This window comes from Amia ocellicauda, chromosome 17 (genome assembly GCF_036373705.1).
Source record: "Amia ocellicauda isolate fAmiCal2 chromosome 17, fAmiCal2.hap1, whole genome shotgun sequence".
In the NCBI taxonomy this organism is placed as follows: domain Eukaryota; kingdom Metazoa; phylum Chordata; class Actinopteri; order Amiiformes; family Amiidae; genus Amia; species Amia ocellicauda.
In genome coordinates this window covers 23,117,307-23,132,220 of record NC_089866.1, presented here as the reverse complement: position 1 = coordinate 23,132,220, position 14,914 = coordinate 23,117,307, and the positions used below count along the sequence as shown (strand labels likewise).

Sequence of the window (14,914 nt, the reverse complement as noted above, 5' to 3'; positions counted from 1 at the left end):
AACATAACAAAAACTCAATTGGAATACTAATGCATTATGAATCATTCCCAATGAAATCGCATTAATTTGTTTTCTGCACAATAAAAAATCTAACCTGTATACCAAAAGGTCATTTCTCATGCAGCTGCAGTTGGCTTTAATTTTGCAACTCAGTTTTCAATAAGATTGAATAAGGATAAATTACTCTGAGAACATGCCATTCGTTTCATCTGTCAGCTGGTTCAGTATAATTCCTATACATCTACAGTGCAGTTAATGGTAATGTTATGCAGCTAACGATTAGGCTCTGCCCCTTTGGGAAAATATGTCTTTACCTATTCATAGTCTTTTGCTGCATATTACAATAATTGGGATAATGCAAATGTATGAACTTGCATAAAATAATAAGTTGGTATTTCTTGGTTTTCTTCTCTGTGTTCTCATTTCACTTCCACAATGCAACAGTGCTTTGCTTGCTATGCGTGTGTTTGAGTCGTCGATGCAATGCAAAATATTACTCAGTTTCAGAGATGGCAATAACAGTATTCTTTATGATTTGTTTGTGTGAAATCAAATAAAATATATTCAGTACGAACAGAATGGGGGGGAAGGGAAAAATATATTACAATGGATCAGGACAGGATTATGGATTTTTTCATTGATCTGTTCTGGATTGTTTTTTAATTTTAAAGCATAGGTCCCTCTTTAGGTTTTGTTCACTGAAGTTGCCTGTATTTAATGCAAAGCTAAAATACTTTTATTTGTATGATAATGCTGGGTTTGGGAAGGGTAAAAGTAAACTTTGAGTATGTCAAAATAGCAAAAATAGCAAAATGAGGTACAGTGATACATTGAAACAGGTTAATTGGTACTTTTGACACAATTATGTTACAATAAGCAGTTGCATTACATATAATGCACAAGGACAAGACAAATAAATACAAATTATTTCGAAAATTGCATTAAAGAGTGTTTATATTAAGAATGCATTAGCCAGTAATGTATGTATTGTAGCAGTTTGGTTAATAAAGATACACGTTATTGTATACCAGAATTAGTATGGTGCAGAGGAGTCCTACTCAAACAGGATATTGCTGGCTTTGTGCAGTTATAGGGCTGTTGTTATCAGGAATGTCCATCCTAATTTTCATTAACTAATCAGACGAGACAGAATTCCAGAGGTGCCATGTGCGGTGTTTTCTTCTCTCAAAATTAGTTTTCTATTTTTAAAGCTTAAATCAGATTTTTGGTTCCGCTAATTAACACCTACATCGACTGACATTAACTAAATGTCCCCCCTAAAATTAGGCGATGCCTAGCCTAGATGCTATTCAAAATATGTATTTTATTTTAATTTCTCCCTGTAAATATTTTTAATCTTAGCCACAAAAAAAAAAAAAACTTTTTATAACCGGCTCTAGAAACTAAGACTGCTCTTTGTTGCTTAGCAACAGCACAATAAGGGTAGTCTTATTTAAGAGTGAAAGGTTTAGTGTGGCTTTTTGCAACCATCTTGTCACAAAGTCTGACAATAGACCAGGTTTACTGGGTTTAAGCTAAGACTAGACACTTTTTAGTGCCATAGGAGCAGTTGATCCTGATCTTGGTTGTGTAATGTCTAACAATCAAGAAAGACGAAAGAAAAAGGGAGCACATCTGGGTACCAGAGATCACAACATGATATAATTTGAACTTTATTTTGCATCTTCACAGGTGACGACTAAAGCAGAGTTGTCCAGGCCCCTGGAGATCCCCAATGCAGTTAGTTTTATAGGTCCGAATCAAACTATAAAAACTGTGAACACACGATAGTTATTGATTAATTAGGAAGATTTCTCATCAGTTAAGGGAATGCTGATCTTTAAGGGCTAAAGGTTATGCAGGTGTTTGTTTCAAAGGATCCATAAATTACTGGATCATAAACAGCTGATCAAGAGTGAGCTATGAAATCTGGTGGATTGAGACCCTCCAGGGTTATGATTGGACACTGATGATCTAAAACAGTGGGCGGCCACTTCCAGACCTTGGTAGCTGGGTTCCTGCAGGTTTTATGGGTAGATCTCAATTAGCAACTGATTAAGACCTGGAAGAAGCAGGTTATTTGACTTCTTAGCCTAATAATTGCTTCAATTATGTAATTAAGACCGGAGGTGGAATGAATATCTGAAACCCCTTCAGCCCTCAGTGACTAGAATTGCCTGCCACTTATCTAAAGTGTTGTTATATATGACAGTGATGACTGGGGTGAGAGAAGGGGTGTGGGACTGTAATGGTTGGTCAGATTTCAAGGACAGGTTGCTCTCTGTGCAGGACGCATTCATTTTATTAGAATGAAAATGAAGAAGTAATAACTGTGGGCAGTGTAATTAATCAGGATGTTTCAACAAGAAGGAAACACTTTACAGGGCATAACATGGGAATGAGATTTAAATAAAGAATAAACATTAGTGTTTGCAGCAAAGTAACAATTTCTGGGCCCTGCTGGTATCTACACATTACCAAAATATGCTTGTAAGTAAACCAAGAAAGAAACATTTATCTAGAAATATGTGTATATGTATATGCGTTTTTTTCGAGTCTGATATTATGTGTATTGTGTGAAAATATTTCAAGGATATTTGAATAAAGAAAAGCCTGTATTTGCCATTTCACAGTTCAGTGACCCCATTTTCAGGAGGGAAAATACACTGAGTTTCCACATTACAGCACCAACTGATTCCTTTGTGCCACTCAGTCCACACTCAGCTTCCAGAACATTCTCCCAGTTCCTGTCTCGATGAATAATTTATATCCAAGTGTGGAGCTCTTTGATGTTTTAGTCCAGGTCTGTTTCCTTAAGAAGAAAAAAAAAGCAATTGTGCCACAGAGAGGCATTTCCGTCATGGTTTGTGGATAGAAATACCACAGGATAACAGCACAGTGCAAACATGATTGTGTATACAAAATGCCTGTCTTCTAGTCAAGGGTTTTGTGCCACTTGTTTGTTTGCATTTGATATTGTTCAGACAGTTTTGTTTGTTTTATTGATTGAAGTTTGAAGGCATTGAAGGATTGCATTTTCCTTTGAATTTTGAAGGCAATATATAAAATAACTTTACTGTGTAGCTAACCATTAATTTTCAGTTATTTATTTTTTCAAATCTCTAAACTTGTTGTGTAGGGGTAGGTCTCTTTACATCTCTGGATGCTTATAATCAGGGAACGATTCTTAATTGATTACATTTTGCAAATCAATGGCTCCATTTAGTAGCTGAGAACTGAGGTGGAACAAAAACCAGAAGACACGATGGATTCAAAACACTAGGTGTAGGCGGTGTGGCAAGAAGCACATTGTCACAAAAAAAGAGAAATAAAAAGGGATTTGGCTGCTATGTAGTCTAATGGATAAGGAGATGGGGTTGTTACAGGGATTGTCTGGGTTTAGGCCCTGCACGTACGTGTGTTGTAATAAGTAAATAACAGCAACAGAAATGGTTGATGCATGTCTCACCCCCTTGTCCCTGGCACTCTAGTTCTGGCAAGTCACTGCGGCTGCAAGAAGTGTCTGCTCATTGACTAATTGGCATAATTATTGCGATTATAGTTCTTATAAAGCAGCCTCTGAAAGCACAAGATGGGCCCTATAACCCAGAGGTTCAGGGTATTCCGCCAAATGATTGTGGTTGACAGTTCCCAGAGGGATGCCCATAATTGGCATGAGTGGGCTCGGGCTTCGTCAGCTTATCACACGGCAGCTAGCCGTGACCGGGTGTCCGTGGATGCTTGGTAAAGATTAGTGACCGTGTCCGATCTTCTTCAGGCATGGAGTTCCAGGTGTTTGCGTTTCTTGCTAATGGTGCAAAAAGGAACAAACAGTTTGATGACATGCCCATTTTGGGAGGATATGTGTGTGCTTGTGTTTGTCTGTGTGTGTATGCGTGTGTGTCTGTGTGCACGTTAGCTAGCTAGATTCATTTCTCCTGGGCTTGTACAGGGGTTTGTAGCGGTGAGTCAGTTTGCATAATAATTGCCTATTTCAGACCGCTCGGCTAAAAAGGGAAAATATATTTTTGCGATTTTTAACAAAAAAACTAAACGCAAAAAGAAAAGAGGCCCCCAACAGTCGTCTTGATGTCGTCATGGCAGCCCATTTGTGTCACGTTTTGTCAACAGCAAAATCATTTACCACATGAAATGAGGCTGAGAAAGGCACAGCTTTATAAGAATGTTTTCTTAATAACTACAATATAATAATTAGGTGTTCTTTGTAATGTGGTGCAAGGGAACCCTGTTGATAACGCTACAGTGGAGAGAAGGGAAAAGAAATCACAGAAAAACTCTGGCCTCCTCTTTGTACCCTTGTCTGTCAGTCTATCTCTGGAAGGTTGATGGCGATGGTAGAAGCAAAGGATGTATGTGAGAGTGGCTGAGGATCTGTCGAGGTCCTGGAGGTATCCAGAAGAGACCAGCCGAACGTTGCTATAATGAAGCAAAATGTACCCCCCCCCCAACGTCACACAATCACCCCCCTCCCCCTACTCTTTCAAGCTACTCAGCTGAAATCTGCAGTGCTGGTAGATGTGCGATAGCTTGCAGCAAACAGAGACAGATGAGGTTTATTGATTTTTTTTTTTTTTTCCTTCTCTCTCTCTCTCTCCCTTCCCTTCCCCCCTCCTCCTCCAGTCTTGTTGTACTACTGTGCTGCTGACTGATAAAACACGAAGGGAGAGCCAGAGATAAAGAGCTACTCTTGGAGGGAGAAGCCAGATTATATCCCCACTGGCTTGTCAGGGGCAATCTGAAATTGGTTTTGTATTGTGTCTCCTGGCTGCTACAGGGAGCTCCGCCAACGTCTACCTGCAAAGGAATTACATGCGGCTAGGGTTTTCTCGGCTCGGTCCAGAAGTAGTTCGCTCCTTCGCGCCGGCCCCGTGAACAGCTCCGCTCACCAAAACTCATCTTCATCAGGTAAGACTCCGCATTTTAACTGCTGCTGTTATGGGATCTGTTCTATTGCCAACCATATCTTTGTGCTGTTCCTCCTCCAAGATCTGTTATCAGCTGCAATTTGAGCATTCTCGAGGAGCCTCGATTCACTCTATCAATGAAACGCCTTCTTCCTTGCCAGCTTTGGAGATTGCTAAAGTCTGGAGTCCAGTAGAATAGGGGGCTCAACCTGAGCGATCTCTGTGGCATCTTGTTGTCTGCCTGCTCACCCAGGCTTGCGTCTGCATGATTAGGCAAATCCACTTTATTTTCGCACCCCCCCACACACAGAACCTTTACATCTGTTACACTAATGCATAATTCATGAAATAAAATTGGAATGTTTTAGTGCACCTTGGAGCAATCCCTACCCCCTTCTTACAAAACTAAAATAGACATGTGCTACTGAACACAGAGTTGTTGGCAATGCAAACAGCAATACATTTACTTCAATGCATCTGTATGTATTTTCTGTGTCTCTTCAACTTCGGCCCCCTGATATCCCACTGCAGGGGGTTATGGCAGCAATATGTCTTGGAGTAGTTCCTATTGAAAGCAATTAGCCTGTTCTGGCTGATGCATAGTCTTCCATAATGTAAAAATGTATTAAGGTGATTGCTTTGAGGATCTGGGGTTTCCTAATGTGGAAACTGTCTTTCTCAGATTCCCTTCTCTTGGTTTTGTTTTCTATATTATAGCAATATACACTTAATAAAATTTCAAAGCCTGAAACAATGGAAAATCAGATTGTCCCTGCTTGGCTTCCTCATTTAAGTGTTTCTCAATACCAATGATTTTGTTGGCACCTTGTGGTGCAGCAAAGATATTCCCCTGCCGAAATGCCCGCCCTGGTTACATTAATGAACGCGTCTACTCTCATTTGTCCCCTCTTCACCCCCATTGTTCTCTTCCTTTACGTCTTGCATAATGGAGTCCTTCGTTCTCCTCTTCCTCTGGATGCTCCTTTAAAGTCTTCACATTTCAGATATGTTTTCGAGTATCGATTGAAGACTAAACTGAGTGTTTTACTATTTGAAAAAAAGTATTGTTCCTACTGACAAATGCCAAATGCCAGGGGTTCACGGTGTTCTTAGTAAGGTGAAGCCCCCCACTGACCTTATTGACTGCCACAAGCTTAGATAGATACTCTGAAGAATACCTTTGCAATACTCCAGCAGTGCCACGGAAGAATGTGACGTGTGTGGTCTCTTCCTGGTTTGCTGCTCCAGTTCTTCCCAGAGGTGCTCTATAGGATTGACTTTGCACGGGTAGTGGAACAGTTTCAACACTTCTGTATGAGATGTGGTGAAACTCTCTCACACATGTGTATGTTTATATATATATATACACATATATGGCATAGTATACACATAGATATTATTGATGTGTGTACCTGTTGGTTTTAAGGAGGCTCTTAACTCTCTATGCAGACCTTCCAGATGTTTTGTGGGATGTATGGTGTGCTCTCTCCACCACTTTTGCTCTTTATTGGATGGATTCTAGTAGCCTTCTTTCTTTCAACCAGAAAAGGCGACATTGTTGAATGCTGTATCGCAGGAAAGGTATTAAACATTCTGGAGGCACAACACACCTAAGCTCCCAATTCAAAACTAATATCAGAACATCAAGGCATTGAGCCAATTCAAGCCCTGGTTCTGAGACTGCATGTTTACAATAATTATTAACACATTTACCTTTCAGAAAGAAAAAAAAAAAACACAGCAATAAGATAAATACAAAAACTCTTGTATTTGTAGAATGTCATTACTTTTTTGTCTGTGATCATAGCATATCTAAATTATCTTGCTGTGCACATACCACAGTAATTTTCCAAGTGTCAAAGGGCTTATTGAAACAAAAAAAATCAAGGAAAAAATAATGTATTCTCAATTGATGGACATTGACTAGCTTATGCTATAGCTTTGTAGTAGTTTACCAATTAAAAATATACTCTGTGACTGGATTCAATAAGCAAAAGTAGTTTTTTCCTGCCATATCATTCCAGTCATTAATGTGGTTTCACTTGGATATGTTTTTAACACATAGCATACATATACAGTGGATGAACAGGAAAAAGCCACTGCAGTCTGCAGACCTGTAGGCTACAAAACAGCTTGAGATTTCAGGAGCAATTGTGGAAAATGGTATGCAAATCTTGATTGATGTTGATGCATACAAAAAATAATTGAATTGCTCTGATTCATTCCATCTTACAGCGACCACTTTGGCATAACCAATCACCATCACCATCCTGAGTCATACGAAGACAACACACAGACACTTTGTCCAGCCTTTTATATATAGTTTTTCTCTCTGCGGTCGTGTTGGCTGCAGGCCAGAAAGCCCTTACTGAAGAAACTTTTGTAACTTACCATTGGGAGAGATATGTAGGAGCTAGTTATGATAAATGTAATACAAGCAACAGGTTAAGGGAAGGCTACAGAGAACAGATGCTGCTTTCACATTACATTTAAACAAGAGGGTAGGGGCCTCTGTTAGTGTAACTGACAGGGAGATCCACAGTGGGGACACAATACAGATGATGGAGCATCCAATTACCGCTGGCAAAGGAAGTTAAACACAAGACAGATTTAGAGACCCTTGTTTGCCACGTTGAAGCATAAATGGGCAGATTCACAGACCCAGATTGGCACTAGTCTGATTTTAGGTACAAGAACAGTGCTAACCATGGACCAGGAATCAAGCTGCCAGCATTCAGGAGTTCAGAGAAGCAATCAAGGTGACTGTTGTGGAGAGCTCTGCAGATCAAAAGCACAAACTGATTTGCTGCTGTCAATGAGCCAGGTGTGGAGGCATGGGTTTAGGTTGTTTGGTAGTTAGAGACCAGGTTAATTGAGCGCAACGATTATCCGTTAAGTGGAGCACTGCAGTAGAAGGTGTCATTGTGGCAGACTGTGTATTATAAAAGCTGACTGAGTTTGTGTTGTTTGTTTTATATACACATATATATATATATATATATTTCATGTTGGATTTTTTCAAGTTAACAATAAACCATATAATTATTTCAGATATTTGTATGATATCTTTTACACACTTGTAATAATTAAATGCATAGTGGTGGAGTTCATATTTACAAGTCTGTATTGCCAATCGCTTGTTTCATTCACATTTCTGGAACATCACAACTGCCTCTTATTATTCGAGCGAACCAATTGAGTTAGGTATTTAGAAAGATCAGAACTGAAGAGAAGCAACGGCATGCCATGATTGTATAATAATACATAATATGCTGAAGTACTTAACAGTAGTAGCAGTGCTCTGGTAATGCTTTTTAACTGTTTCAATAGTTAGATTGAAAGAAACAAATTTTACTGAATTTAAACATTGCCTATGCTATAGGTGGGGAAAAAAGTTAACAGAAATAAACCATAATTTGAGATGATCACTCTCACTCTAATCCTAACATTGATTTCATTGGTGTATCTCAAGGTGGGAACAGTACAGGGCATGGCTCTTGTGTTGAGTTGTGATCCTAAGCACACAATGAAAGCTTGAGAGAGGAGGACTAGTCCTGTAGTCCTAGTCCATGTCTGCTATGACTAACTTCTAATGATTTCATCTCATGCAGCTCTTTCTTGAGGAATTCTGGTGGTCTTCCGCTTATTTAGGTGGATTGCTCCTCACACCCCTTGTTTTTAACCCATTGCACTTTCATTTGACTTATGCTCTTTGGTCCTGGTTGTTTAACAATACAGTCCTCTGTGCTAAACTGTGCCACAACAGAGTGGTTGTGAAGAAGGCACATTGGATCCCAATCCCATTGACTCTTTGTATTTTTCTTCCAGCTGATCAGCAGGCCCAGCCATGACGGACACCGTGTTCGGGAGCAGCTCTGAACGGTGGGTCTGTCCCAATGACAGGCAGCTGACGCTCCGCTCCAAGTAAGAGCAGCCTTGACTCTAAACACCTGCCAGTCCGAATGAGAATGATTGGGTATTGATCTGGGCCTTTGTGGAGGATCTGTTACAGCTTTGCTGGCATTGCGGAGGCCTGCTTGTGCACAGTATGTGGGTGAATCCTCGTGAGCATTGTGTCATTTACAATTAACTGCACCGGCAGATGTGTTCATTGCTGTGTCAGTTTGCAGTTTAGAAGTGGAAGTGGTACATAAGCGACAAGACGTGATATCAGAGATATCTCGAGATTTAAAAAAATGAAAACTGCAATGCTGTGTGTACTGCTCTGTTCTGTGTTACTCTAAACCTCACAGCTCTCAACTGGAACGCATGTATCTTTAGATTAATGTTATGCCATTTTATTTTGGCGAATCTATTTTGTGGGGCAAGTTATTAGCATCTGCTTTTTGACCAACTTCATAAAGTACTCGTTAAATACATTAGCCATGTCTTTTTCATCTTTGGTGATGATCCCATTATTTTCACGGATGCCTCCCAAGTCCGACCTTTCTTTGGAGATGTTTTGGAATCATTTTGTATGTTTTGCCCTGCATCTCTTTTGGGATTCCTAATCACTTTTGAGGCTTTCGGTGAACAACTCCTTGCATTGTGTAACAAATGCTTTTCTCTTTTTCTCTTGGCTTGCTGCTGAATTGGCGTAATAACTATTTGTATGCTGTGTTTTTGCAGTTAGAGGTGCACTATACAGTCCTCCTTGTGGTTGCTAGTTCTGAAAAAAAATTGTAAGAAGTAAAGTAATTTGTATTTCATAATAAAAAATAAAATAACGTGTTCTATATATTTTAAAATCCAATTCCAACTCAAACAGAAACCTCACAGATTTTTTATTTTTCCCCTTTCTTTTCCACTCTATGCCTATGTGTTCTATTTAGCGAGTTACCTCTGAAGGAATCCCTAGCCTTCAACTTTCAAGTCTTCAATCAGATCCCTCCTCAAATGTTGACTGCTTAGGCCGTGGAGTCTCATTTCTTTTAATCTTCATAACTCGTGGCCTTTAAATCACGAGTGCACATGATGAATATCAAATGGGTCTTACTGAACCTGGAAAAGCAACCGTGACTTAAAATAACACTTCTCGACTGCCAAAGCAAATACAAAAATAACAACACCAGGGAGGCTTTGGAAAGCAGATATCCAGCCAACAAAACAGCCCTGTAGTTGCCCAGTCCTCCTACTCCTTATCATGTTTCTTCAAATTCTAAAATCAAAGAAGAAAAGTTATTTTCTTGTCAAACGTTTGTGATGAAACTTGAAGTTTCAAGGCACCCAAGTTGCTTGGGTGCTTGAGTCCTCCACTCAGGCACAGGTCCAATTCTCAAGTACAGGTATAACTGGTTCGCAACTATGCCTTGTCAGTGGCAAAAGTGAAGCCACTGGCCAAGCAGAGGTAGGGTTGGGTAGGCTTCAGTTGTCTTGCAAGTCCTGTGGCTTACTTGGTGTCACTAAGTATGGATCAGTGTGTCAGTGGGAGCTATATTAGTCCACTCAGTAAAACTGTAGCCCTGCTGTACACTGCCTACATCTCATCAACTTTACTAAGATTGTTGTCTCAATGAGCTGAACTGATTGTCAGGGTAGAATAAAAAAATGAAAAATATAAAAGGTAAACTGTCCCATCCTTCAAAAATGTTTATAGCCATTGTCGAACAAATGGTGGGATGTTTGCACTCCGTTTTGCCCTCAATGTATTTTTTTATTGCCCAACAGTATTCTTCCAAGTGTTACAGAACCGATTCCATTGCCCATTACATTTTTGTTCTCATATTTCTGCATTGAAGATACAGACTGTTCACGCATTCATTTCCAAGAGGGAATATTAGTTTGTTCTTAGAAACCAGCATATTGGAAAAGCGTTTAATATGCCCCAAATAAATAATCAGGGCAAACATTACCACAGACAACAATGTAGTCTGTATTCTTAACTTGTCCGTCAAAGGCGCACTGTTCTTGGGCATCTTCTTCTTTGAGTGTTAATGTATTTCATGCTGATGTCAACTAGTGGTGCACAAGTATGCCTTTGAAGTACGGTGACTCAAAGGGACTGAAGATCTGCGTCTTCCTTGGTTATTACATTTGCTGTCAGCTCTCTCTTTGATGCTGATCCTTGCCCTCTCTCTGTTTCCTTCCTCCTTTGCTTCCGCTCCTCAGTGAAAAAGAACAGTAAGTACAAAAAATGATGTCTAATTTCTGCCATCTTTCATGTCTTTCCATTTGTCCGTCTGCCATACTTCAGCACTAGAAAAGCCGTGTCTGGGCCTCAGTGGTCTTAATGAAGGATGCTGGGGGCTTTGACACTGAAGATGAAACAAATAAGAGATCCATCCATCATTATGATCATATGGTTTATGTTGACAGCTCAGGGTATGATTTAGCAATATCTATCAATGTGCTTTTGTTTCTTGTCATTTTCCAGGTCAATTAAACATCTATCTACAATATTAGGATCTATACAGTCTAAAGCATTCATACTGGTGTCTAAGACTGGTGTCTTGTACTAATTAGCAGGTGCTAATATACAGTTATATTAAGAACTAAATTGCTATATTCTATACATTGTTGTGTTATTGTATAGATTCTTTGTTTAATCTATTTTGTTTATCTGGCCTTTAGTATAAATGTTATTTGAATGTCAGTGCCAGACAAAGTAAGTAACACTGGACAAAGTCAATAGTAATGATTATAATTCATAATTGATATATACTGTTAGCATGATTTCCAAGTACCTTGTTAAAAGACATTCTGAAATGTATCTATTTGTATATGGGTTTGATCCCACATCACACCAAGGTTAGTCTTCAAACAGCAAAAACAAGTGTCTTCTCTATGCCGTGCTGAGACTGAAATACCACAAACCAGGCACAAAAGATAAATGGCATCTTTCTCAGCAGTCAGTATCTTTCCACCGATTTTCCTGAGAAGATGTCAGCCATGTATCATTTTCTGAAAAACAGGCATTTAAAAAAATGTTTAACCGAAAAACAGAAGGTAGGACATGAGGTTGCTAGTTATATATACACATACACCTCTCACCAAGCTTTCTTCAGTTTGTGATATAGTGCACTAAAACAAGGCCATGCAACCGAGCCAGACATTTTGCTTCAGCAGATTGGGCTTCCTATATGATGGCGCAATGGGATTTTGCTGCCAATTCTTTTCAGTTTTGCCAAATCCAACATGATGGCAGAAAGTAGCCAGGTAGACACACATTGTGGAGTCACAAGCCAGAATGAGGCTGAGCATCACAGCCAGGCAGAAGGGTAGATATGTAGTTATATGCGGATCCTTACCATGTTTGTTGGGCCTCACAGAGCATGCCTGACTGAAAGTGTGTCATGACTTCACTTCTCTGTGTATGGTATATGCAGCAGGTTTAGCTTGCAGTCACTAGCTGCCAGTAAAGAATCCCAGTGAGTCCTCTGAGCAGCTTACTCATTATTTTTTAATGTAGTGTTTCAGCAGATTGCTGTCCCCCCCCACCGCCTTTGGAGACTTCAGAAATGTTTTCTGCATTTAATCAGCAGGCCTGTGTCAGGAGCTATGTTTTATTGATGGAGCAATGCAGTGGCACGGCCATTTGCTTGCACTAATCTGCACAGGAGCCTTTTCTCTCTCTCTCTCTCTCTTTCCTATGAATCACCCTCCTCTCTCCCCTCAGCCAGCTACAGTATATTAAACTCCATAGGACAAGAAAAACAGAAAAAGATAATTGATGTGTATCAGCCCTCCAAAGCAATTACAATGGTCATCCGTCAGAAAATCTGATGTATTATTTTTCTATTATTTCCTTAGTAGAAAAAACTGGGCTCCGGGGAACGTCTTTTATATAAGTGTATCTTTTCCAACGTTAAATTAGACCCAAATATCAGCTGTGGAATCAGTTTGATTGACAATGGGCTGATTAGGTAGGAGTCTGAGATAAACCCCTACTTTGTCAAACTGATAGTTTTTTTAGGCCAAGGGAGGGAGCCAACTGTATCACAGACCAATCCTGTACATATTTACATCTTCTGTTTTAGTCACTGTATCATGTATCTTGAATTTTATTTTCATTGTAACTTCTTGCCTTCTATCTGTTTTTCTATGTCGTTTCTGATTTGTTAAGCACTCCAGCTTTTGATCTCTGTCATTTCTTATCATTCCTTAATAATACATTGTAGACTAACAGCTGGTAACAGTATTTAAGAATGTTTCAAGAACTAAATACCTTCATATGCTTCAGCTTTTTTTCGTTGTTGGATATAAGATATCTGGCTTATTTATGCAGCAAGGTACTGTCCATAACAAATACCATGGTTCCTTTACTTCACCAAGCCAAGCTATGTAGCTATGTATGTGACATATACACTGAATAAACATTTGACTCCTTTTTTAATTTGTTCCCAGCTTAGGATGGTAACTATGTACTTTTGTGTTGGATGTCTGGGGCACTGATGGATTCTTGTGTTTGCTGATGGCAGAATTGGTACTGGCTGGTCAGTGCATTCAAACCAGACGGAGACGCACCAGAAGAAAGAAGATCTGACCGATGAGGAGAAAGAGATTATCAACAGAGTGATCGCCAGGGCCGAAAAGATGGAGGCCTTGGAGCAAGAGCGCATTGGGTGAGCCGAAATAAAAGACAACAGTTTTGGTTTTGCTCTCGGTATGGAGCGCAGGAGTAAGCAGTTCTGCAGTTATGATTTAAAAGTGTGAATTGTTCTGTATGAGAGAAAAAAAATAACACCCCACTGTACGTACTATGACCATGGAGCTTCCTGTTTTCTTGTGGAGTGAGTATCCAACTCAGTCTGATTGCTGGCAATGGCTTTCAGAAGCTGAGACAACTGAGGTGGTGAGACAAATGTCACTTCCCTTCTTTTCTCCCATTTCCAGGAGACTGGTGAACCGCTTGGACGACATGCGTAAGACCGCATGTGGCGATGGTGTGTCTCGCTGCGTGCTTTGCGGAGAACAGTTGGGCATGCTGGCAGCTGCCTCGGTGGTGTGTGAGGATTGTAAGAAGGTACGGAGATCCCTCTGTTAGATCATTGCAGACTGATTCACACAACTATGGCCTTGCAATTAATAGCTTTGTTATCCCTGCATGTAGTACATACTGATACATACTGATACACTGGTATATAAAGATATTTTTTATCCTACACAGTAATAGGACTTGTCTTGTTTCACATATGACCAAAGTAATAAAATATTTTGACTCCAGTAAGCCAGTGATTCATTATATATTACCCTTAGTTTGTATTTTACCATGCCTGATTCATCACTTATTTAATAGAGTATACTGAAGCAGAAACTGACTTCTGTGAAATGCAATTAATTATGCCTTCAGAAATCAGAGATGTGTGCATTTCTTAGCACCAGGAAAGAAATAGAAGTTAGCTGTGTGGTTTGGTTAATCAAGGTCAATGAAAGGTTCTTATTCCTTTTAAAGTCTTAAGACAGTATTGAAAGTCAAGCTGTTACTGTTAATACATTTGCTCAGGTGTGCTTCCATGTCATTTCAGCATGTGTGCACAAAATGCGGCGTTGAGAGCAACAGCCGACCCCGTTCAGTGTGGCTCTGCAAGATCTGCAGTGAGCAGAGAGAGGTGAGCTATTCTCACTCCACAGCCAACTTGGACATCCATTGCTGAAAATGTTGTGTTGACCTGAACACTGTGCTTGGTATTATTTATATATTTTTCGACGGCTTAACATCTAGTATCTTGTAGGAGAGAGCTTCAAATACCCCGAGGCAGTCCTGTGTGTGTTCGAGTAGAATAAATCACCTCTGAACTCTCACACACCCCATCCCTCCCCTCACAAAGATGAGCCCGGTAAAAAAAGGCTCACTTAAGCGAGGAGGACTGAGCTATGACTTCCTCCCCTACCAGACAACAACAGAGGACCCCATCTCAGATTGTGCCTCAGAATTGCCAAAAGGAGTCAAATTGTGAGGGGTGTTAAAAAAATATTAGCAAGACACATTGGCCCTGTCAGTGTGTTCAGTGTGATTTCTGAAGGCACTTTCTTTGACTTCTTTTGCTGTG

At 39.9% G+C, this 14,914-nt stretch overlaps 1 protein-coding gene across 2 annotated transcripts in view; it reads left to right on the top strand.

Annotated features, from left to right (window-relative positions):
• Nucleotides 1-14,914, top strand: part of rph3aa (rabphilin 3A homolog (mouse), a) — a 76,354-nt gene that overhangs the window by 40,674 nt on the left and 20,766 nt on the right. Inside the window, exons 3-7 of one of the 2 annotated variants that reach the window (XM_066689446.1) lie at nt 4,796-4,926; nt 8,754-8,849; nt 13,343-13,486; nt 13,758-13,887; nt 14,390-14,473. In XM_066689446.1, the coding sequence (XP_066545543.1) occupies nt 8,773-8,849; nt 13,343-13,486; nt 13,758-13,887; nt 14,390-14,473 (435 nt within the window). In that variant the 5' untranslated portion in view covers nt 4,796-4,926; nt 8,754-8,772. Of the gene's footprint in view, nt 1-4,551; nt 4,927-8,753; nt 8,850-13,342; nt 13,487-13,757; nt 13,888-14,389; nt 14,474-14,914 lie in introns of those variants that run through there. The other variant, XM_066689447.1, reaches the window with a different exon arrangement.